The sequence below is a fragment of the Neolamprologus brichardi genome, chromosome 17 (genome assembly GCF_056152115.1).
Source record: "Neolamprologus brichardi isolate AB-2024 chromosome 17, ASM5615211v1, whole genome shotgun sequence".
NCBI lineage: Eukaryota > Metazoa > Chordata > Actinopteri > Cichliformes > Cichlidae > Neolamprologus > Neolamprologus brichardi.
The window spans coordinates 34,268,425-34,294,690 of record NC_142120.1 but is presented as its reverse complement, the minus strand read 5'-3'; the positions used below and the strand labels follow the sequence as shown (position 1 = coordinate 34,294,690).

The 26,266-nt window shown below is 39.7% G+C and overlaps 1 protein-coding gene across 2 annotated transcripts in view; it reads right to left on the bottom strand.

The window, feature by feature from the left end:
• Nucleotides 1-26,266, bottom strand: part of ptprz1b (protein tyrosine phosphatase receptor type Z1b) — a 69,843-nt gene that overhangs the window by 10,960 nt on the left and 32,617 nt on the right. For both annotated transcript variants that reach the window (XM_087831158.1, XM_087831159.1), the window contains exons 3-17: nt 12,443-12,622; nt 10,736-10,887; nt 10,553-10,648; nt 10,346-10,412; nt 8,869-9,026; nt 7,720-7,870; nt 6,666-6,850; nt 5,576-5,702; nt 5,372-5,424; nt 4,535-5,008; nt 4,192-4,375; nt 3,664-3,867; nt 432-576; nt 253-341; nt 77-162 (exon numbers count right to left, since the gene is read on the bottom strand). In XM_087831158.1, coding sequence (XP_087687284.1) covers nt 77-162; nt 253-341; nt 432-576; nt 3,664-3,867; nt 4,192-4,375; nt 4,535-5,008; nt 5,372-5,424; nt 5,576-5,702; nt 6,666-6,850; nt 7,720-7,870; nt 8,869-9,026; nt 10,346-10,412; nt 10,553-10,648; nt 10,736-10,887; nt 12,443-12,622 — 2,351 coding nt within the window. The remainder of the gene's footprint in view (nt 1-76; nt 163-252; nt 342-431; nt 577-3,663; nt 3,868-4,191; nt 4,376-4,534; nt 5,009-5,371; nt 5,425-5,575; nt 5,703-6,665; nt 6,851-7,719; nt 7,871-8,868; nt 9,027-10,345; nt 10,413-10,552; nt 10,649-10,735; nt 10,888-12,442; nt 12,623-26,266) is intronic.

The following is a 26,266-nucleotide window of genomic DNA, read 5'->3' as shown; positions in this document are numbered from 1 at the left end:
GTAACTCACTAGATGTTTTTAAAAACAAAAATATCTTCTTCTGAACTCAAACACTCTGACTGGAAATGTCACCGACCTCAAATTCCTTGGAGAAAGTGTTGGTGGTCTGGAGCTCCATGACATGCTTCACAAACTGCTTCACTGTCAGCGGCTCGTGACCATCTGGAACACAAGACTGAATATTAACTACATCCTGGTACCTCAGCCTAACAGTTACAATAAGACTACTAGGGGATCCTTTGAGCATGTCACCTGTGGCCAGCAGCAGGGGTGTAGATGGAGCAGATACAACTTTAGGCGATGTGTCATCTGGGTAGAAATTAGCTGCCTGGAAACAGTTTCTGTGACATACACACAGACACTAAATCTGAAGTAAAGTGCAAGGGTGCAAACTATACAGACAGGCACAGTATGTTTAAGTTGGCACGTACCTCCAGTAGATGAGTATTCCCACTAGTACCAGCAGACAAAGGATGGTGAGAGTGGATACGACAGCCAGAGGAATGACTGTCCTCTTCTCTCTGTCCACACCCTCAACAAGTCCGACCCGAGACTCGTGGCTGCTGTTGCTTCGCTCTGTAAGAGAGTAGGAGACAAGTTTGAAAGTCAAGAATGAACTATGAATTTAAATTGCTGTTATTTACAACACAAAGCAACAGTTAAGAGCACAAAAAAACTTTACATAAGAATTTCAAACTGTTCCCCAAAGGTTCCTGTGAAAAACAACTGGTCTGGAATTAAGTGTGGATCTAATCCCCACTTTTGGACACAAGTAATCATACTTATAAAGGTGGGATTGACTATATTCCATTTAAGAGGAGCTGTTAACAAAGCTTGTCTCAAATCACCAGTGCTTTTCCTACCATCAGAAGTCTGTTATCATCTTCTAAGATGACATATCTAACATGTTTTCAAACTGTTTCCAACCATGGATGTATTAAGAGAGCTGAATATACTATCAATCAGATTTCCTGTCTTGCCACAGAAAAGTGCAATGTTCTCCTCGAACTCCTGAGAAAAAGCTCTGGATCTTCATCTGCTAAAGATTCAGACCAAGCCAGAACCAGTTGTCAAACATTGTAATGTGCTGTCTGCAATCTTACCACATAACGCATAGTCAGTTGATCCAGATTTAACTGTCCGTGTCTCCACCAGTAATATTGCTTCTGTATTCTACTTGATTATTGACTCTGATCAAGGTTAAATTAAGAGAAGTGCACCACCTCAAACCTGAAACAATGGGCTGACCTCCCAGCCCATCATTCCTTCAGTGGGCTGGTTTCAGTCATTATGCAAATGTACTGTTTATAAGATTGGGGAAACCTGCAGTCAGCTGAGACTGAAGAAGTCACTTGGATGAGTGACGAAACGTTTCTCCCACTGAAAACGCTACGTCCAGATGAACAGAATCAACTTTTGGAGACCTCAAACCTAGTTAGCTGAAATTGGACTTGTATGCATGTCCATAACAAACAGCCAGGGCTGTGTCAAATATTACAGTATTTACCTTCCAGTTGCTCCTCCGTTGCCTTGTTGGTGTCCGTCAGTCTGACCAGAGGAACAAGAGGTCCCAACTCAGGGTTACTTGCACCATCAAACAATAACCCATCTACACTGGACAACTCCTGCACACTGTCTTCAGCTATGCCTTCTTTGTCCTCTTTAGTACCTCCTTTTATGTATTCTTTATTCTCAAAAGTAGATTCAACCCCTAAAAATGGACCTATAAGGCTTTTGTTTTGATTGTGTTTATCAATTCTGTCACCATGGCCTTGTTCTTCACTGTGGTCAAATAGTATGGACTCTGCTTTTTCACTTTTTGAAAAATTGCCTTTAAGACCTTTGGCATTATTGTCACCTACAGTTCTAAAACCCTTTAGATTTTCTCTAAAGTCAAGCCCATCATGCTCTCCAGAGCCACTGACATCCTCAGCTCCGCTTCCGCTATCACCATATATTGTCGTTCCTAATACACTTACCACTATCTTTTTTTCTTTCAGCATCTCCTCAATATTTCTTAAACTCTCATTTCTTACTCCCCTTTCTCTTATATTTTCTCCTTCCTTTCTGTTTAGCTCACTTTCATTCTCCCGTATCTCATTCTTTGCCTCTTTTTCATTCTCATAGTTTTTGCTTTTTGTTACATCTCTTTCATTGATCACTGATCTATCATTATCAGTGACCATCTTAGTTACTGCTGATCTACTTTTGTCCTCGAAGCTAATAGTTGAAATGTCAAACACTGAAAATTCAGTTTTAACTGCAGCAGCTTCATTGATTTCCTCATTGAAGCCATTGCTGCCAAGGCCAGAGCCTGATCCACTGTCTTCTGCTGAACTTTCTGACAAATCCAGACTTTTGGAATTAAAGAAAAATGTTATTGCACTGACATTGTAGTTATCCATTTGTTTATCCGCCCTGGCTTCCATTTCTCCTATCTTGCTATCACTTTGAGAATGAGGAGACTTGTTTTTTTCTCCATCAGCAGTGTTTGTTTTTGATGGGTTTATGGTACTCCAACCAGAATTAGGAAGGGAATAAGTGGCAAATAATTGATCCTGTGAAGACGTGGTAGAGAATTGAGGGTTTTCTACATCAGTCTGTAAAGGAACAAAAGTGGGCTCTTCAGAGGACTTGTCATTATGATGAACGATAACACCACTTTTCCTGTTTTCATGGAGGGCAGGAAAAAGATGGAAGATGGCAGGGTCTTTGCTGAAGGGTGTCTGTAATGGAGGGATTACACTGGATAAATCTCCTTCAGCAGAGAATGCCCATTCAGAGACTGTTGCAAGTGCAGGGTTGATGATAATTCCCTTTTGAGTGTTTGTGAAGCCAGACGAGGCATCAATGGTCGAGTCTTCAACCGTCGACGTGGCTGTATTTGCTGCAAAATATTGCAAAGTCAAAAAAAAAAAAAATCCAAAACAGAAAGCTTACAGAAGTATCTCCTTTCATTTTGTGTTTCTCAGGCCAGCAAAGATGGAAGAAAAGGAAAGAACTGTTCTTCATTGAGTGTGCGAAAATTCTCCATAAAGGGTACTCACTAGCAGATGAGGCACCCTGGAGATGAAGCAAAGCCTTCATTCTTTAAAGAGGACAGAGGAAAAGAACAACCACCAGAGTGCGCTGTTGAGGCGCAGAAAGAATTCAGACACAGAGAAGGAGTCCCAAAGCAGATGATAATCACCAAGCTCGAGTGGATTCAAGTAGATTATATTGAGCTAGGAAAAAACTTGACCTTCTTGAGGTATGTGCTGAAAGATTTGCAAGAGTCAAACATATTTAATTTCCAGACCACAAACCAAAGCAAGAAAGGAAGCTGCTGATCATCACTCTAATCATCAAAGCCAACATAATTTTCCTGGCCATCATAATTACCACCACCACCACATTATCCACATCATGTCACTAAACAACTGATCAGAGAGTGCAGCAGTGATTAGCTACACAGTCACGGGCCATTAGAGGAGAAAAGCAAACAACCACCACACTTAAATCCAGCTTTCCACCACAGAAGAACTTAATCATGTTCTTATGCATTAAAATTCATCAATATGACAATTCACAACTGCTTTTATTAAGACCTGGAGATCAGTTTTGGTGTTTTATTTTGTCTAATGGTGTGTTTGATTGATTCCTAGAGAAGTTGTTACATCTCACCATCGAACATGGGCTGAGTCGTATGCATCAGCACTCTGAGGAGAGAGGAGGTAGTGAAGGACTTGTAAACTGAATCGGCAAGTGTGTTGCTGGGGGTCGCCGTCTTTTCTGTGATCCAGAGAGATGAGGAGGGTAGCGTTTTTGGCGGGGGCTCATTTACAGGGGCATCGTCATCTTCAGAGGGCGGCGGGAAGGCTTCGTCCACTATATAACGGACAAAATGATAAATAAGCAAAGATGGTGTAAACTGAACCTGTCTCATTCTCAATATGTCTCATAAGACACGTTGTGCCAGTCTAAATGTTCTACAGTGATTATAATTTCAGGTTTAGTTCATTTTAAATGTAGACAAACAGCTTCAAACTGAAACTAAACAGTAAAAGATTTACACCACTTGGCAAGTGCCCAGCGGACTTAATCTTCTGTTTGTACCTGTTTGATTAAACTCCCTCCTCGCTCTGCGTGACAAGCTGCAATAGCAGAAACAAACAGAAAGAAACAAGAAAAGCACTTATTCTCTAATCTGACCTGGCACTGCAGAGGCAGGCGTCGTTGGAGGGGAGGTGACGATTTCCTGTGGAGAGTTGTTGACTGTGTCTTCATAGAAGACATCTGTGATGTGGATATCCTCCATAGGAGTTGTGTAGAGCTCTGGTGAAGCAGAAGGGAGGCTATTTCCACTGGCTTGTTGTGGTGGGCCTTGATCTCTTGTCTGCGAGCAAAAGATACAGTGGATAAAAGAACAGATAAAGAACTGAATTAGGTTGAATGAAAAAAATTGTTGCTGCAAGTAACAGTGAGTCTTTATGTTTGTTCAAATTAAAAGTTTTAAAGTGAGAAAATCAAAGTAAATAGCGGTATGAGCAACTACCTCATGTGGCAGCACTGACAGCGATGCCTCTTCTGTGATTTGCCGGCGAATTGCTGGCAGAGGGGTTGTCCGAACAACTGGAAATAGGAAGCCTGGTTGTTCGGTTAGCTCAGTGGTAACCCATATTGCGCTATTGCCCTCAAAGCCTGCATTAGTGAAAGGCTGGTTCATCATCTGGTCACCTTCAATCCAGTTCTGATCCACATCGTGTGATTTTTTACCCTGTTTCTTTCTGACATTCTGAGAAACTGGGGCCTCGGTGGGTGTCTTCGGGGTTGGAGTGGTGCCTTCTTGGACTGGAATGTTCTGGCTGGCTTGGGTTCGGTCTGTGGGCTGGTTCTCATGATATGAAGGTTGGTTCTGGTAAACTCTGGTCTGCTCCAGTGGAATCTCCTCCACTGGGCTGTTGTCCTCTGAAGCTAAATGCATCGGATTCTGCTTCACTGGCTTCTCCCATCTGACTATGGACGAAAGCTTAAAAGAGGAATAAAAAAAAAAACAGGTATGTCATGTGTATACTGTGTTTATAGGAAATTAGAAACAAAAAAATGAAGGAATTTTACAATTTCACCTCTTCTTCCTGAAAAGAGTGAAAAATTACAGTAGGATTACTTTTTTTTCTTGTAATCCCAACTCAACATGTCCCTCAAAAAGTCCCTCACAACCTTTTATAAAGCTCTCACAGCCTCTACAAACATAATTACATTAATCTGCATAATAATTAGATGCACTGATTTTATTACCAACAGGTCAAAAGTCAGCACTGCAAAATAATTGCACAAAATTCAGCTCAATTATGTGGTCAAGTGAAAACACAGATCGCTCACACAAGCTTACCTCCCGGTTTCCTTCCAAATCCTTTGTGACAGCTTCAGGGTCAGAATCGCTTTCTAAAACAAGAAGGAAGGAAGAAAGGAAGAAAGGAAGGAAGCAAGGAAGCAAGGAAGCAAGGAAGCAAGGAAGGAAGCAAGGAAGGAAGAAAGAAAGAGTTAGCATGTAAAAATGTGCTCTCACCAGGAGCATGCTTGTGTGTCTTTGTACCTGGGTCTTCCAATGGCATGTCCACGATTATCTGGTCGCTCCATCGTCCTCTGAGTCCATTGGTGCAAACAGCCACCACCTGGACCACGTAGCTGCTATTGGCAAGCAGGTTGGAGATGATGGCACCCTGCAAATTTACATGTTAGACTTATGTTAGATCCTTTCAAAAGGGTCCATTACCAGGCCTCTGGAGAACTTCAAGACATGTTGGCTGTATCCAAATTCAGGGGTAGCATGCTTCGAAGGACCCTACCCTACGTGGACTGGATAGGTTGGGTCCTTTGAAGCATGCTACCCCTGAATTTGGACACAGCCTTTGAGGAGGTAATTTAGCCATTTAAATCAGCTATATTGGATCAAGGACACATCTAATACCTGCAAGACACCGGCCCTTGAGGCCTGGAGTTCCCCCACCCCTGCTCTAAGCGAATTCAATGTGAATCCTCTTGAGTTGAACCGAATGTCTTTTTACAATGAATCTGCAGTCACAATGACACTTTTAGTATCTTAAAGATATACTTAACCCTCTTAACATCTAAGTATCTATTTGCATTTATCTGTCTGTTCACTTGCTTCTTTCTACACACAGTCACTCATCTTTTTTCATGTACTCTCTCTCAGAATTACCCACAAGGATGACACATGACTCCTGGATGTCTTTAAGTATAAGGAAGTTAAATTCACCACCACTATCACACTAAAACAAACATGAAACTACAAGTCGACAATAAAAAAAATAAATAAAAATAAAGACTGAAAATGAAAATCTCCGAAATCTGAAAATCTTATACTCTGAAATACAAATACATGGATATTGTTAGTCACAATAAGGGATGTTCAGTGACTCACTGACAGGCAAAAACTGACTGTCACCACCAACAGCAGTAGCTGAACTATGTGAGAGATACATGGAGAGGAAGAACAGATGGTAGGAATGCTTGATTTTCGCCAAAAAGTACAGGAAATTACTGTAATTTCTACCAGTTACCTATTTATCAGTTTAATATTGCTGTGTGGACAGTAGATATTAGTACAAAACAAATGCTGTTTTTCAGCATTTTGTGGAGAGATATCAAAAGATCTTGCATACCACATCCTGGTCTCCATCGGTCCTGTACTCCTGCTTGCGCTGGTCTTGGCCCTGCAGCTTCTGGTATGTGACAGTGTACCAGTCGATGGTTGTGTCATACACTGCACGGGGACGCTCCCAGGTCACCATGATGGTGGTGTCGTTCTGAGCGTCAGCCTGAACATTCTGTGGCTCAGAGCTGCAGGCTGAAGGCAGTGCACAGAAAGACAGGTTACTAACAATTTGTATGAATAGCATGCAAGAAACTTTTTTTAAAAAAAGAATGAGAAATAAAGAGATGATAGCAGCAACTGCAAGCACACATAAACGTTCCCCACATTGAGTTCAGAGTTTCTGAGGCAACTTGATATTAATCAGCTGCTGAAACTGGAAGGCTGAGTGTATGCGTGTGTGTATGGGTGGATGAATTTGTTACAGGGACAAAAAAAAAGCCTTTCTGAATTTCTGAAAACGTTATTTCAATTTCAAAAAGAGCTGCAAAATAAATTGCCTGCACTGAGAGAAGCAGGGCCACTGAATTACAAAGTCGAGCTGCTTGGCAACCCAAAAGACCCACTTTATTTCAAGGTCCTCTTTATGAAAATGGAGAGTGCGGTGAATTGTATCTTTTGATGATCATAATCAGGCTAGCCTTGAAGGACCACATTACAACCATAGTGGATGCAGAAGATGGGCAATATTTTTAGTGGAGTGAAAAAACACAAGATTAATAATGCAATACTTATACTGATCCCTGAGCAGTGATCCAATTTTCTCCTCCACGCACGCAAAATTTGGTATAAATTAGATTGGTGAAAAGCTTCAGAGACTCTGAGTCAAACTCTTTAAAACCTAATAAGGATTTTTTTTTCATAATTTAAAATGATAGCATGCTGTATTGGGATGGGGGTGAATAGCATTGTATATCAATGTTTTACTTTTGGAGACGCTGGTAAATGCGACTATTAGTGTGCACAGTAAATAATCATAAAAAAAAACTTGTAAAAAGGTCAGTAAAAACACATATGATGGATAAATGGATGGCAAACTTTTCCTTTAGACTGTGATGACATACTGGGTGTGAGCACCTCCTCGACTCCAGTGTAAGAGGCAAACACCTGACCCATAAACTGCTGCTGCTGCTCTCTAAAGTTGTTCTGCAGGTAATCCGTCAGCATCACATAACCAGCTTGCTCCATAGTCATCACTTCACAAAACACCTCAAGCTGGGGGCAGACAGAAAACACACAGAGGTAAACAAAAAGAAAATGTTGCACATCTTCCTGCTAATCTCTATCAGGCTGCTGAAATAAACCAAAAGTGATGCTTCTGAGTGTTTCTGTGTGTGTGTTAAAGTGGTTTGTGTTGGTGCCAGGCTGAGGCAGAGAGGCAGCGCTGCTCTATTTTTGGTTAGCATGAATATGCCTGTGTCATGCCTTGCCACACTGTTTCAATCATGCATGCACTCACAAAACACACACAAATATTCATGCACAACACACACGCAACCATTCGCAAGGCCTCATTCCCTCTCCCTTACTCTGCTGCAAAAGTGATGATTATTACACGCATCAATTCGTCAAGTCAGGGGTCCTTAAGCGTCGTCAGTCCAGAATCGAAATGAAGTAATGCTGCTGCGTCAGCCCGTGATGCCATGTTTACCGGATTACCCTGCTACAAAACCCTGCTCTGTGCAGTTTGACTTAACGCGTCACACTGCATCGCTTCAATGTAGCATTTTGTTTTATTTTGTGCAGAGATGTCAAAGACAATTGACCTGATGCCAACCTCACACTACAACCAGACACAACTGCAGGCAGTTCTGCTGTTTTGCTCATGCACATCATGCGCTGTGCATCGGGCACCGAGTGCTGGAGGGGGCGCCAATACAAGATAATGAGATATATATAAATGACAGGCTGACACAGACCTGTCTCTGTATGCGAGTCTCAAACCTGATCAGGTGATAAAATAAATAACAGTAGCTAAATTTCTTGCTTGTAGCTGTTTGTAGGAGTCTTTAATTCTGACTTAATTAAATACCAAAGGTCCCGAGATGTAATCACGTAGAAGCATCAGCATTTTCATGATTATATAAATAATGATGTAATGTATATTTGAATGGTTTTATTCTATGTAGTATTTTTTTTCTTTTGAATAAATAATTCAGTGTTACATTTGGCCAGTTTTGGGGGTAAGCGTGTGTGTGATTCAGTGTACTTACCTGTGTTTCCGATATGGGCACAGCATGCTTAAAGACAATCCATTCCACCATTTCAGAGCATGGGGGGGAAGTCAGTGAGCCGTTGTAGATGTAGTACTTGTCTGTGTTATTTGGCAGCAAGGACCTCAAGGTGAAAGCCTCCACTGACCCACTCTTACCTTGCAAAAAACAACAAATAGCAAATCTTTTCTACAAGCTGCAAGAACGTCTTTAACATTTTAAAAAATATCCTTAAATGTTGTTCTCTGGTCATTTATAGCAGTCCTTCATAATTTTTCTCAGATTCATTCTGGTTGTCGTGCACTGTTTACCTCAGCTGTATGTATGACTGCAGTCATTCTGAGGCTGTGAAGGTTTGCAAAAGAAGTCCCATACGAGTCGATGAGTCAATGAAGCTCACTTCTGTTTAATAACAGCTGCACTAAGGTGAGTTGTTGATATTCTGAACTTTTCTGTTGGTAAGCACTGTTGTTTTTGCTGCTGTTAGCCTCGGTCAGTTGCTGTTATCAGTGAAACTTTCTTTAAAGCGGATCAACACTGTTAGATTTGGACACTTAACAAATAAACTCTTATACAGTTTGAGAATGTAATTTAACTGGGGTTAATGTTTATCAGAGGGGAAGTGTGATTTTTATTATGCTCGAGCCTAATGCATAACTTTAGCTAATAACTAGTTGTTGTTACTGCTTATCTGGCTTGTTTTGAGTTGGTCTGGAGATGGAATGGAGTCTAAGCAGTCTCATAATTAATAGCAATTATACTGGGAGTAAATGAGCATTTCTATGCATGTTTTCATGTATTAGAGCCCTGACTTCAGCCTAGGAGGTGAGGCTTCTGGTGAGGAGAAAGAAGATTGAGGTAGAAATTAAGAAATAAGAGGGGAGAAAGAGCAGTGGTGGAGTAGGCAGATGAAGAGGAGGTGAAAAAAGATATGATGAGAAAAAGATGATGAAAATATTGTAGGGTCTACCTTACAATATAAAGCACCTTGAGGCGACTGTTGTTGTAATTTGGCGATGTATAAATAAAATCGAATTGATTTGAAAATATGTTAAATGGTCACATTCAGTTCAAAGAGCTTTGTGATCTTTAAATTCAATTTATAAGACATACTACATATGTGGACAGTCTCTAGTCACACATATAAAACATGATAAGCCAGAACAGTGATGTCTAACAGCGCTGCTTCCTATGTACTTTTAATGGATTAATTCTTTTTGAGAACACAAAACTTGCTGTAAGAAGTAATTTCACACTATTTGATGTATATTGAGTACAACCTTCTATCTGAGCTCAAAAGAAAATATTTGCTGTACCTTTGAGTGAAAAATTGAAATTAGGCCTGCTTTACCTGATTACGTGTTTTGGGTTATATTTGCTAAAACATGTGCTTTTGTTTATCTCTCGATTTGATAGCCTAATATTTAATGTTCATTGTTCACAAGCTGCAACGCACTGTCCTGTAGCTTCAACCTACCAAACCTGCTGACAGTGTTAATGGCTTCCACAACAGGAATTAAGTTCTCATTATCTTCCAAGCTAATCTGCAGACAAAAGCACAAGCTATTATTGAGGATCACATAGACAAACAATGACAATATTACATTTACAGTATCTGAGGAGAAACCGATTGGACCCTAAAAATGACATGTTAGTCATCAGGTCAGTTATCAGATCAGCCTACCTCAAATAGCACAGCTAAGGCAGCCACCCTTCCTTCTTTCTCTATAGCTTCATCCAGACTTTGGAACTCCTCTGAATTGTAACAATAGATCTGCATCTGATCCATAAGAGACACAAAGGTTATCACGGTGTAAGGTTATTGGTTAAAAAAGCCAAACTGATGCTGTGCACCACCGTCCTTTACCTCCAGAGGGTATTTCATCCCATTCAGACTGTGTTCAGACCCATCTGATGTTGCATTGCAGCGACCCCAGTGGAAAGTGATTCTGCCAACACGAAACCTGGACCTCAGCCCTCCGCCACTCACAAAGAACTCCCCATCCACATCGATTGCCACTAAAATGCACAATAGAACACACGTTTAAATGAGTTTCACAGAAGCCAAAAAGGCCGATCATCAATCTTGTTTAGGCAGGACTCATTACTTATATGTATTCAGTCTCTCCTAACTTCAAAGTATGTATTTAATGTTTGACAGCCTAAGCAACAGATTAGACAGTAGTAACTTTTAATTCTGAAACACCTCACAAAAATTAAAAACTTCATGTGATCAAATTTGGCACAATCACCCATTCAAAATTATCTTCTTCTTCCGAGTTTAGCATCAAGCCAGTTAAACCTCTAGCATATTGATCTGGTTAGTTAAGTGGGAGAGGGAGTTGTTAATCAGTTTCAGCTGCTCTGGTGTTAATAAAATTAAAAATACACACACTAGAGCAGCAACAATTAAAAAAAAAAAACAATAACAATTTTTTAGTCATAAGCACCACAAAGCTGGGCTCGAACCTACTGAGTTACAGTGTTAGCATTAGCATTAGCATCAGCCAGTGTTATACTGGTTTAGGTGCTCACACAGCATACTGCTACCAAGCAGAACAATCACAAGCACGGGCTTATGAGAGCAAAATCTGATACATCTGAGGCTGATTGGTTAGGTTCCTGTCATGGCCCATCAGCTGAATACTGGTGATCATCAGATCAATTGGTATATCACTTTCTACTTTGCTGAAAAATATCTCACAACATAATAAAATATTTTAATGAGACTCTGTAGGCTATACATTTCTCTCATGAAAATCCTGCCAGCAATGGAATATCTGTTTAATATGCAATTTCCTCTCAGACAGAGCAAGAAAGGATTAATTTTGGAACCATTAACATATACAGAGCGCACACAGAAGCACACACTCCCACAGCCCAGGCAGTATTGGAAAGAGGGTGATGATAGCTCAGCCAGCTTTCATTTGTTTATCAGACCAGACATCACTCCACATGTTGCCTCTCCTCCCTGTCTCTTCACATTGTCCTCATTTCATGCCTTCCCTCTCTATACATTTTCCCTTTGCTCTTTTGTCGCCTCTTTTCTTTTGCTCAGTTTCATCTCTGCCTCTTGGCATCAATCTTTCTTTCTCCACACGGTCTCTCTCTGCTGCTGTCCCTCTAGTTGCATCGCTCTCAATTACTTAGTCTCTTTCTCTTCATCTTCCTTTGACTTGTTCTCCTTTAAATCCTAGCTGCGCTCTCCTTCATTAACCTCAGAACTGTGAATAATTTTTCTTGTGGTATTTAGAAAGTTAAGCTTATTTCCACAGCCAGAGATTAAGACGTTGTAATTTCGAGCTCCATGAGTATGTCAAAATCATTGCCGTAAATCGAACTGACCATATATTGTATTTCTACCTCATGTGCTCGCTACTTTAATACTTTAATAAGCTGGTGAAATAGTTCAGTAGAGATGAACTGGCTTTTCGTTGGACAGGACAGAAGATTTTTTACAGGAAATTAAGAAACAGCACTGGTTAAGGTAAAAAGATAGATGCTGGAAATTATACGTATTAGGGTCAAACACAAACAAAAGCACACAAGGGACAGTAGAGGGCTATAAACATACCAGTCTTCCCGTTGTTGTGAATGGTGGTAGACTCTGCTGTCAAGCTGTTCCAGCCCTCTAGCTGTAGATTCTGGTACTGCAGCCTAACCTGGGTAAATGTCTCGTCGATGTCCACAGGAGACTGTCTGGGACTGTTACAGGATGGATACTTCTTACCCCACTTGCGCTGGTTTAGGGTACCTGTATACAGTATGGAGAAAGTGGATTAGTGCTCATAAAAGCTATTGAAGTACAACTGTTACCACCAGACAATATTTACACGAAAGGCAAGGATTACACCTGTACATTGTGGTGTCACAAAACTAAAAGGTAAAAATACTCAACAAGGTCTCATATATCATAAGGTGCCACTAATACTAAAAAAAGACAAAAAAACAAATCATCTGATATCACCAACACGTTCTTATCCCATAACGTGACATACGACGCCATGTGACAGCCACCCAACCTGTCTGTATGTTACGTGTTCGGAAACATGAGAACCATTTGGAATTAATCTACAGATGTATATTTATTTTCTCATCAATAATTGCTTTGGAAAACACTATCTAATACGATTAAGATTGTGGTTAAGATTAGGGCTAAGGTTATGGTTGGGGTTAGGGCTGGAATACACAGCTGGAACATGTGTTACCACCAGAAGCGTCATTCTATTGGATTCCATCCACAATCCGGTGCTCCTCATAGGGATGCAGGGAAGGAGTTTAAGGGAAGGAGTTGTATGCTAATTTTCACCAGCTCAAATGTCTTTGTGCTGTGAATTATTATTTATGAGACCCTGTCAGAATGTACGTATATGATGATTTTCTGAATTTATCTACTGCATGACACATACTCCGCATTTAAATCCACCTGCATAATGACTGTTTTCTGCTTTGGCTACATTTGCTTCTTATTCAACATTTATTTAATTTTGTTCATGTCTGAACTGCACCTTTTTATTTATTAACAAGATATATGTGCAAGTAGTTAAAATATTACTTCTTATGTGCAACTTAGTATTACTAGTCATGGAGTCTGGCACACACAAGTACATGTTTCTGCATAAATGAATGTTTTAATTTATTGTGCATCCAAATCCATGACATTTACTCAGTTCCTCCAGGCATATCTAGGGAAACGCTCGTTAAATGCATTTATTATGCTGACTAAACTTACTGAGCTTTCTGCAACGCTGATAAATACCATAAAAGATAGTACTGTAAATATCATATTTTACATAGGTTTTACAATAATAACTGGGACTTTACTTCATTCTTTTCAATCTGATCCATTTTTTCTAAAAAAGATGAATGCATCAAATATGCATCTTTACCAATAACAATAGAGCAAAGACCTATTGTGAGCATTAACATTGCTGCATAATGAAATTGCATAACTAGACGCTTCTTTTCTAAAATATAATCATTAGCATGTGTATACTTAGTATACAGTAAAGACAATGAGTCTAACAAGGTCAGAGCAGATGGTTTAACTGTAACTTGTCACACATGACCAAACAGCTATTGGCTTTACATTCCTGCTTGCGTGTGTGAGCATGTGTGTGACGAGAGAGTGTTGATCGAAATCGACCGCTGTGATCCTTGTTTCGCTGTGCCCTCTTTCAACAGCTGAATGTGGAGGGTGAAGACAGGTGCTTTTTTTCTATCCAAAGATCCAACATGTACGATAAGCAGTTGTGTTACTTATTCCTCTAATGCTGTCGCCCGGGGACACAGCTGAAGCGACATTCACTCTGCCGTTTTCCAATATAATACGAAATTGAATTTTTCAAACCACTGAAGGGGATTCAGTCACCAATCAACAACCCATTGTTTACAAGCTGAGATTTGTGACCTAATTTGTTTGTGCACTGACCACTCAGACAACACACACAACAGCATCTATCTCTGCATCAACTATAAATTGACATATGACTCCATATGACTGTGGAGACTGAAAACCTCAGAGCTACCTCCAGCTCCACCGTGTCATTATCACATTCTCCAGCTATACCAGCTTAAAATCAGCTAAAGGGAGCGCACTTAGTGGCTGCCAGTGGTGTCACCTTATAACCTGGTTCACAGTCTTGGTGTGTGTGCTAATGGGTGTATGACAATCAAATTGTAAAGTGCTTGAATAACAAGCACAATATAAATGTATAGCTGTTTGCCAAGTTTAAACAAGCAGTAAATGGGATGATTTTTCAGTGTTTGCTGGTGAAGCTAAGATAAAACAGTGGTATCATTCTTTCCAAAAGAAATATTGGACTGTCCTTTTAAGACTCTTTAAAATGCAACTGTGATTTAAGCATATTTTAAGCCTTTACATTGGCTAAGATTTGAACACACAGTATCTGTCACCGAAACCTCAAATCCTACTTTACTTCACTGACTGCAGGCAATCAAAGTGGAGTGCTCTAGTTAAAAGGTCAAAGCAGAATGCTGGTCACACTGTTATTTTGGTCCCAGGTTTAATGACATAATTTTGCATTCATTCTTTATGTGCATTACTGATGTTTGTTCACACGTGGGTGTCGGCGAAACGTCTCTATGTATCAATAAGAACATCACCCCTACAGCTTCATCTGTCAACATCATAAAACATACACACAAAAACAAACAAACACACACACACACACTCACTCTTCTGACATAATGCTACCATGGCAACAAGTAGCTGACAGGTTGGAGAGAGGAATAAAAAAAAAAAATCCCCTGAAGCTAGACTTGGATTCAAATGAAGACAGGAGTCTTCATTTGAATCCATAAATACTCACTCGCACACCAGCTCACACTCGGTAAAGGAGTCAAACAGATGATTAAATATGGAAATTACATTTCATATCTCTGAGTTCCACTTGCTTTTTCAGAGTAATACCAGCCAATGCTGCCAGTGCTACTGGCTGTTGTTAAAATCATATAATGTATTTTTTTTTTTGTCAACATGTGTTTTTCATGTTTTAATTTTTACAACTTAGAAAGATGAATTTTAATGATTTCTACTCATTCATGTAGCATACCAACACAGCCACCACCACAGACATTAAGGCAAAACTACCCTTCAGCCTCCATTGACATGTAACCTCAGTAAAAAAATTTCCTGATGAATTTAGAGTCTCAGATAAGAGTGTCAAGTCTGATTAATTTTAAGGTGGAGATATGAAGATTTTTTTTGGCAAGTTAATAAATGCAGTAAGGTGCACTTTCCTACAATCTATCTGTAACAGGTAAGAGGAATAATGGTATTTACTGTATTCATTCTTAGCAGAGTGGCACAAGTCCTTATATTCCATTTAAATTGAAGCTTTAATAAGTTTCCTGTGCTCAGTAATACAGTGTTTTTATTATTTCTTACCGAGGTGTTGTAGAGCAAAAATATTTGACCTAAGTATTTATTCACTAATGGATTTTTTAACAGGAACAAATATGACTAAACATGACTGAAAGCCAACAGCTTGTTTGGCATGGACAGATCCTTGATCTTATAAAAAAAAAACTTTAGTTACCAATATTTTAAACCTTTGGGGCCTCATTCATATCGCCAGCATACAGTAATGTTCTGTCAGGGCCTTGCTTACCCTGTGAGTGAGTCGAATCCAAGAAAAGACATTAATTAAAACATACCATAAAGCAATCTTTCTCCTTTCATCTCAGTATTGTATCAGAAGTCTTCTCACACATCTATTTCCATCACAGGTGATGGATGGGAGACTAGCACAGTAGACAAGCTTACATTGCTTTCACCGCACTTGAGTTGAATGGATTTTCTCCTGTTGACTATCACAGCCAACATGTGTAACATATGTAACTTGTTTACCACGTTAGTAAAGAAAGCTTCAATGAAGGAGAGGGTGACTCCTCCTGTGTCAAACAGATTCCACAAACGCTTCCAGATTAGCATCAAGTTTAACCAGCTGTTTTTCTAATACAAATCCTACAGTAGATATTGAAAGTCAAAGGCTCAAGCCTTTAATTCACCTGTTTTTAAATAAATATATTTAATATACTTCGGTAAATCTATATGTAGGCCTGTGTTTCTGAGCTGATTGTAAGCAGAATGTAAAGTGTTTAAAATGAGCTCACAATAATGCTAATCCATGTAACACTGAGGAGGAATATTTATTTGTGCTGCTTTGTCTGGAATTTGCCAATAATACAGTTTTATTTGTAGTGAAGTGTTTTACATCCATCCATTTTATTGCTTCTTCTACTAAAGCAATGCTTCCATCACCTCACACTATTGTCAGCTAATAGTAAATGGCAACACACACACACACGCACACACACACACACAATAGTGAACATGCTCCAGGTACGAAGCATGTCCCAAATTCTAGCATCTTTAAAAACCAACCTGATGGATGCACAGCTGGTTGAAAACTCATGACCCATGACAAAATACAAAAATTATAATACTGTATAACTGTTGTTTTTCATTGTGTGGTACATTTTCCTTTTTCGTTTGTCGTTGTTGTTCATAAAGAGAACAACAGGTTTTAATCTGCATCGGCTGAAACTGATTCATTTGTTTCGAAATAAGCAATTTGTAATTAATTATTAGAATTGTCACTTAGTCATCTCTGAACTAAAGCACCACAAAAGACAGATAGAAAGGAAAGAAAAATCATAAATAAAAGTTATTTTTCAGCCAAAAGAGCAGTCAGCTGTTAAAGTGGTCAAGACAGAAACCATTTACACCTGATGCTGCTGCTCCTTTTATCCCCAATCATTTCAGCTCACTTCTCACTCAGGCGAGGAGAGAAAACACAGGAGAGGAGGAGAGTGGATAGACGGCAAAAAGAAGAAAAGGAGATACAGCAGCAGAGGGCAAGGAAGCTAAAGTAAGAACAGAAAGAGGAGCAGAGAGAGGATGATATGCAAGACAAGTGGGAGGAACAGAGAAGCACAGAATGAGACAAAATGAGGACAGCAGTGTGCATATGTGCAGTGAGGTACAGTGCAGATGTGTTTCAAACAGCACAGGATGTGCACATAGACGTATGGCATGTTTGTGTAGTGTCTGTGTGTCTGTCTCCCCTCACCCACGCTTACACCAATTAAGCTCCCATGGACAGCATAAACACACAGAGAGCTGATTTCACTGTCTGTCAAAGGTTCTGCACTGCCGAGTGAGCGAAGTGTTCAGAAAACATGCTGGATTATTACTCTGAATAATGTAGGGCTTGACTTTTTCAGTGACTGTCTGCTCCTATTTGCATCACTGGCGGCAAAGATAACTGGATATGTATCAAATATTAAATACCGAAAAACGGCCCCTGGTTTAGTTTAACTCGCACTGCCTATTTCGAATCTGCATTATCGTCTGGCTGACATAGATAAAACACCAGTTAAACAGCTTAACCTCATTTCATGCACTGAGAGCCCACTATTTCTCAAAGGCCCTGGATGTAATGTTTTATGTACTTAAACACGTTCTTATTGCTTTCATTACCCACTGGGTTGTTTGTCTTTTTTGGCAGGTTTTTTTTCAATCATTCTCTCTAGAAAATGACAGAGATGAATGAGAAATTTTAACAAAAGCTGTAAAGCTGTGAAATCGATCTATTGTACTGTCAGTTTACTGTTTATTACCTCATATCAAACATGCCCAAAGTTTCTAACAATGAGGTCAACATATGTGTTTTTTCTCTATGAGCCAAAAAAGACTGTTTATTTGACCCCCATCCACCCTGCTGTTAAAATCTTCTGTTTGTAAGAGGCAACCAATGAGAAGAAAGTTGGATTAGACCGAGGCCAAATAAAGATTATTTTGGACTGAGACTAAGGCAAAACTATAACATGAAGCTGGAAATCAGCATAATTTTGGCAATGAAACTTCTCTACTTGATTAACTTGATTACATTAATATTACTACGTTGTAGTCATCTGAATTTTCCGTAACCCTCCCAATTCAATGCAAAATCCTAGCTACATTCGCCACTGTAAGAAAAACAACCATGGTTGCTGTTTGTCTGTAGTGAGTGTAGGAAGTCTGTTGCTGTTTAGATGTTAGAGAAGATTAAAACTTGAAAGGAACCCAATGTGATAAGTGATGTTCACTAATGTCAGATGACAACAATACTGAGGTCCGATGTTGAGGATGTCCTGAACTGTTTTTAACCTCCTAAGGCCCGAACTCTCCCACGGCATGCATTTTTAATTTCTCTTTGATATTTGAGCTGATTGGGACCTGATGAATGTAAAAACAAAGAATTACCAGATTTTGTTTTTATCTCATTTTTGTTTCTAAGAAAAATGAGAGCCACATATGAGGATATAATTTCGATAGAACAGTAGCAGTATAATGTCCTTGTAAGTGGATATCAGGCCCTTGTAGAGCAAAATTGAGTATTTTGGTCTAAATAACCCAAAATGTGATGTCCACATATGTGGACGCCAGGTCCTAGGAGGTTAAGGTAAGAACTTCTGTTTTTCCTCTGTTAGCTGTTGTTAGTCAAACTTTCTTTGAAGTGGCGAATAGACTCTCATACACAAGAATGTAACCAAATTGTTTATCACATGTAAAGTCTATTTCTTTAGGACAAATGAGCCTAACAATACATGTCTGTATCTAGAAGTCATCAGAATCATCCGGGAAATTCCTAATTATCATAAATGATTCCTACTGGGACAAGTAAGGTGAGTGTATGCTACCAGTAGTACCGTTGCCAGTATCCTAGCCAGCTAAATGGATCTATTTGTCCTGTGAGAGACTAATTAGTGATGAAGCACTCCACACATCTCTCTCTTTGATTAAGAGGTAAAACCTGTGAAGCTGGTTAATGACCTGCTGCATTTTTTAAGTTTTTGGCCTTTTGTTTTGACAGAGCAGGCCCTTATCACAGGGATGCTAATGTAATCAAGCCACACGCAAACGACAGAGACTACTGTTCCCATTTAATTAACCCTTCAATATGACATAGGTTATTCTGTATTACAGTTCTATTAGCAATGCTCTCCTCAGTGTTTTTCATGCGTGGGTCTGTCACCTACCAGAAGGTTTCCACCTCCGTTGTTTGTAGAAAGAGCAGATAACAGCGAGCACAGATCACTGCTATCGCACTGCAACTGTTATGTAGGGTTAACAGTTAACAGCACTTTTATGCACTACAAATAAATAACCTTGTTCTCGTAAACCTCAATATTCAGTGGTGGATTTTACAATTAGAGAGCCATTCTTCTGTCTCAGCTGGAGTCAGGTGTTTCGATTAGCATCTCAGCTCGCAGTATCACTGATTAAAAGCTGAGCACACAAATAAGAATCATACCTTTGTGCGAGAGTAATTTTTATTCATTTGCGAGCACACACAGACTCACACAGACTGACTGACACAAAGAAGCGAGTCTGTAGCTGACAAGATCTGAGCCACTAAATGAATCCTTTCTGAATGACAGAGAATAGACTACACACACACACACACACAATCACACATCACTCATTCAGCAAGATCGACTACAATGACAGATTGTCACACACATGAACAGCCAGCATATCTGAAAAACAGACCCGTCAGAAAATTCAAAAAGAAAGCAAGCGGGTGGGAGCAGTGAATCATGGTTCCCATATGAACTTTACGTTATCTCGATGACTCGATAAAGTGGTGAACGTGAGAAAGTCTTCAAACTGCCGCTTGCATAAATATTAAACACCAACTGGTAGACTGGCTCTCTGAAGGAATTTACTATTTATCTGAAGTTTTCAAATAAAAATATCTGTATTTCTTACAGAAAACGAGATTCACTTTGACCACTAAAATTGTTCCTACTGCCGACACGAGCTTGTATCTTTTAGACTCCCACCTGTTGACCTGTGACTGCTAGACAAAAAAGACTAGACTGGCCATGCTTGTACACATAAGCGTGAAGTGTGGCGTTTGAACATTTTTAAATGCTGAAGTCACCTCATGAAATCTCTCGTCAAGGCTGTGTAGTGCTGCCAGTGCGCAGGGGGAAAAAATCCCCAGCAAAGAACTCATTAACCCAACCACATACTGGTGAGAGCAAGTGAAAAGGAGAGAAAATAGGGAGTGCATATTGTGTATTTGTGAATAAAGAAGCACACCTCTGCATCATTACCTCATGTCTCCCACAAGGCTCCAAGAGCAGCCACACAGGCTGAGCAACAACTGGAGCAGAAGAGCAGCCGGCGTAAAGTATTTGGTGACTAAGAGCTGTTGAGAACATAGTGGGTGGTGAACACAAGCATGTAAAGGGAAAAAGAAACAACAAATGCATGAAGGAAGGGTGCAATGCACTGCTAGCTGCCTGAGAGATACTTAAATAACAAGGATTTAATGTTTTCTTCATGTCACAGTGGAAATGGCACAATGAGAGCTTTTAAACTGGGATCTGAAAGCTTGTTTCTAAAATTTTACTCATCAGAAAGAAAAGCGGTAAATAAGACGGCTGAAAATAATTAAAGCGACAAATCAGATCTCAGTAAGGAAACAAAATCATGCCTGATGTCTATACTGATGTGTTAGGAATAAAAGGATGCCACACCTTTTACTAGAAATAAAAATGACCAACCTACAGAGGGCAGAATTCAAAGACACCTCAAAAATTAAAGTGAAAAAATGATGTTCTGTGAAAAGCACAAGGTGCCAATGAGGAATCTGCCAGTTCTGATATTCTATGGCAGATGCCAATCGGGTTCCACTAGAGGACATCAGGCCTCGCTCATGAGGTGGCCAGGGGCCTGTTGAAGGTAATTTTGTAGCTCTGATGGGGCTCATTCTCTTCCTCCTTGAAAAAAGGAGCAGATATCAGTCCTGCAGATAGGTTGAGGACCTTCTATGGGTCTGTCTAGCTTTCCTAGAGTAGTGGTCTATTTCCTGGGAGACACAGCAAACCTTCTGGCAATGACATATATTGATGTGCCACTCTGGAAGAGCTGGACTACCTGTGCAACCTCTGTATGGTCCAGGCATCTCCTCATGCTGCCAGTGCTACACTTACCCAAGCAGTCAGTGTCACTAGTGTCAGTGTAATAAGCAACAAATGATAAATAACAAATTAAAGACAATGTCGTTCAAAATAATTGCAAACTCAAAAGGAAGATGACTGGCACTTCTCACATTTAAATAGCTACCACTGAAAGTATGGGATTAAAAAGTGTGTTCACAAATCACAAATACAGCAGTGGCCGTTTTAATCCCAAACAGTTTCAGTGTCGATTTGTCAAAACGACTGAGTCTCGTGGGTCACAGAGTTACTTTTCTCCACTCTTACTAAGCACCTTGGGGAATAGGTTTCGCTCTACAATGCTAAAACATCTTCACCCCATTATGTAAGGTACAAAGGAAAGACCTATGCTAGGTCTCTCACTTACGGAGCCCCTCTGATGACATGGTCCAAAAAATAAATAAATTGTGGCCACAAAATACTACTTTGTGCCCTCAAAATAGTATAACGTGCACACGAAATACTTATTTGTGGCCATGAAATACTATTTTGAGGGCACGAATTGGGTATAACGTGCGCACGAAATGCTAATTAGTGCAACGAATTACGCATTTGTGGCAACGAAATAGATAACGTGCGCACATCATATTGATACAATTCCTGGACAGCTGTGTAGAGACATAAGCATAAGAGTAGGCTAAACCTATACACCGTGGACTGAGACAGTATGATTGAGTTTTATTTTAGGCTGGGAGTGAGCTACAAATGCATTTTGAAAAGCCTGCAATGCAAGGAACCATTTTTACAGAGAGACATTTAAACAGGATATTGAGAGCCCAGTTGCTTTACAGACTAAAGCACGACCTGGATGCCGAGATAGATTTTATTGTCAACCAGCTGCAAGGGCCTGGGAAGGATCACGGTTATCGGTCAAGTGTTTCATGCCCTCAAAATAGTATTTCGTGGGCACAATAGGTATTTTGTGGGCACGTTAGTAGTATTTTGTGGCAAAATGTATTTATTTTTTGGACCATGTCATCAGAGGGGCTCCGTAGTCACTATACAAGTCAAATAAATATGAAAACTGTCTAGCCCGTAGATTTAAAAACAAGATTTGTCTTAATTTGTGTTCCATTTAAAGAAGGCAGAAATAAGCAGAAGAAAACAATTACTGAACTATTTTCTTCTTAATATGTTTATTTTATCTCTTTATAAGCTTAATGGAACAGCCTTGAAAATGAAATGATTTGCCCACCACTGCTTAAGGTCAATGGATCATGCAGATGACACAACAGTGACTATATCCCCACCCGAATAAGTCATCAAACATCCGATTAACACATCCAGCAGACAAAGAGTCCAACATTCCCCTCTCTGCTTTAGTGGCCAAGAAATCCTGTAGCTGATAAACACTCACTGTTCTGGAAACAGCAGCAGAATCAGGTTGAGACATTGCACACAGCAGGGGAGAGTTTGCATCAGGTACTAGTGGAAATCATGCTGTCGACTAGAGCATTCGAGAGGGAGAGCACAGAGCAGTCGCTCACAAGCTGTGAGAGGACATGCGCTATCACATCAGCACAAATCGGTGCAATCGGACTTCAAACAGGCTTTGTGGCAGGGAGTTTGACGATTATGGGCAGAGTCTCACGTGCACCTCAGGTGATGTCGACAAAAGTTTAGAACTGCCTGCTGTTTACTGCAGACAGAGCGATGCAAAGTGTGATCGGGTTTTTGGTTTGCTTGTTTGCTTGTCATAGACTGCATCTGGAAACAGCATTGCAAAAAAGGACAAGTGTGAACCATGAAGGTAAAGCTTTAAGTTGTAAAACTAAAAGAATGACACAATAAAGTCCACATAAAACAAATTTCTGTCATTTCACATCCAGTAAACAGAAGAATAACGAATGCTGTCAAGATCTGCTGAGCTCTTATTCCTTCCTTTGTTTATCTGTTACATACCTGTGCTTGCTTCTCCTACTAAATACTGAATGTGTATACACATACACACATGGACCGATCAGACATGACTACCTGCCAAATATTGTGTTGGTCCCCCTTTTTCTGCCAAAACAGAAAACAACAACAACTGTGATGCACGGTGGATTCTGACACCTTTCTATCACAATGAGGCTTGTAGTAAAAAAAAAAAAAAGCACTTTGAGTGCTCTATAGCGACCAGTCCATTCATTTTCTCTAATGTGAACAACTAAGAACTCTGTTTGCATCATATGACTGGAAATGCAAACATTTTGTTGGTGCCTCCTTTGTCTGAATTAACATTATGTGATATCATTGAAATGAATGAGTGATTGCATTTTTTTATTCATACTGTGCTCCTGTTCCTACATGAAGAACATTGTAGCTGAACTACGTTGCCTTCCCATTATGCACCTCTCTATTTCATTGGTTGAAATAAATATTTTAGCTTCAATGCAACTTTCTTCTGATTGGCTGCCCCTCATAAACAAAAGATTGTAACAGCGGGTGGGTGGATTTTCTGTGCTCTCATCATAAAATGAGTGTTTACCGCAGTCTGAAGCCTGAGCCTTTGGCTAAGAGGAATTAATGGTGACCTCATTACTTGGAAATTTTGGCCATGTGTAATATGAGAATCAAATATGATCATTTTCTTTATTCTGTAGAATGTTTTTGACCAATTCTTCTAAAGAGATTTGGGTTATGTTTTTGTTTATGTAAAAGAAGATAATTCAACAAGCATGGATGCTCTCAGGCATTCTCTACCATTATAAAATACACGTACAGAGTCCTAAATTTTCTCATAAATTATTCACTGCTTTTCTCATTTAATATTCTTCCAACTGAATCAACCTGCAGTCATGATTTACTCTTTGGTCCTGGTTTTAGATGAGTGTAACCAGACAGTTCAACATAATATCAAGTCACTTTTGCATCTTTTGTTTCGGGATGTAACCTCTTTAAATCTGCATGTGTTAACTGCAAACTTCTAAGATGAAAATGAGTTAGCTTAATTTGTTTCAACTTGTCAGTTGGATTGAAAAATGTCAGACCTCGTCTTTCTTTTTCCTTCTGCCTCATCCATGGATATCAATCAGCCTGTGTGTACACTGGATCAGAGGAGAAGCTGTGCAGCTGCTAACTGAGATCACAATACTGTGACTGTCCACAAAATAGTGCTATGGTTAAAATTAAGATTTCTGAGTCAGAGACATTCCTCACTCGCCTAATAATACAAGTACAATATTTCCCCTGCATCCATGCCGAAATCCACGCTGTCTGAATATTCACAGACTATAAACCCACACACACAGAGCAAATCACAAACTCCTCTGAGATTTGCCAAAATTAAGCCATTACGCAGTCTCTCTTTTTAGTCCTAATGATTCTGCTGCATGAAGAGCAGCGCTCTGTTCAACTGCAGGGTAGATACAGGATGTTTTCTTGGAAACCACTGCACAGTTTAACCAAATGTGTGATCTGAATCTAAATGTGAAAATATATGGGTTGATTCATAGTCTGCTTCTCCTTCCAATCAGATAAAATGAAAACTTTAGGGGGGAATTTTACAAATGCATAAGGACAGAGGTATTCATATTTAAAATCTGCAAATGCATGCATGTGCATGTGTGTGCGTCTGTGTGTGTCTTCCCCAGACAACGAGGGGAGTATTGAAGCCTGCATCGCCCTCGGCTATGACTTGGTTGGATCAAGAAGAGGAAGAAGCAGAGAGACACACAGAGAAGCTCAGATACAGATACTGGGGGGAAAAAAGGAAAAAAACATTCAGCGTTTCCATTCAATTAAATTCTTTTTGTCTTTGTCATAAGGCCAAAGCATCATGTTGTTACTGCTTCAGTGAAAATACTCTTATATAACAGTGATCACATCTATTATGAGGGCTCATTTTAATGTGGTTCTGACGTAAGTAATTTAAAGCAAAAAGAAACCACTGATTTATTTTTTAAATCCATTAATAAATAGTGCTATTGTATGTCTATTTCCTCTATAAGGATATGAATATAACAGGCAAAAGCAGAGGAAACTCTGGGTTATCAGGCCACTCTTACATCCACACACACACATAACAGATGGGGCCCTAAGGGGTGTCTTCCAGGCAGAAGGATCCAATGGACACCCTGAAGGCAAAGCACAGTAATGATGAGGACAACACAGAGGAGGAGGCGATGAGGAGGAAGAGGAGGAAGGACTAACACTGATACACTTTGCGCACAAATATGGCCTCATGTATGAATGTATGAGAGTGTGCAGGCAGTTTCTGGAGGACGAAGGAAGTGATACCACTAAATGGCCCCACACTTACCTGATCCAATGAAATCCATCAAAAGTGTGACATCGTTCCATTCCTCACACATTACCGAGTCTACATACATATCCACATGTTTTTTTCTTATTGAGATTCGATGTGTTTTTAAAGTGTTCCTTTAACTCTTTTGAGCAGTCTAATTTATTTCTCAAGTAGGTGAATCAGCAACTTAAAAAAAACAAAAAACAAACTGCGAATGGTGCCGCCACATGCTGTATGTAATATATTTATACAGGTATCTTAGTGACAGCAACAAGAGGCCCAATAAATATGCCTGTCCAGCCATAAACTCAACAGATAAGAACATGACAAGGGATTTATACTGACTTCATATTATAGCTCACTATCTGATATACAGTATCTCTCACTATTTACTTTCTCAAGCTTTTCCGAGCTTTTGCCAACGATGATGACGATGATTTGAAAAACTATCCCTTGTACAGACGACAAAACACAGACCAACCACTCTTGCTTTAGACTAAAACGTATAAACTATCACTACTTTAAAAGTGATAGTTTCCTAAGCAGGAATTGTGTTTCAGTTCTTTACTTTTAAACATTATTAGGACTCAAACCATAGTACGTCTGAGGTAAGCGTCTCAAAAAGGGTATTGTGATCTGGATGTAACCTAA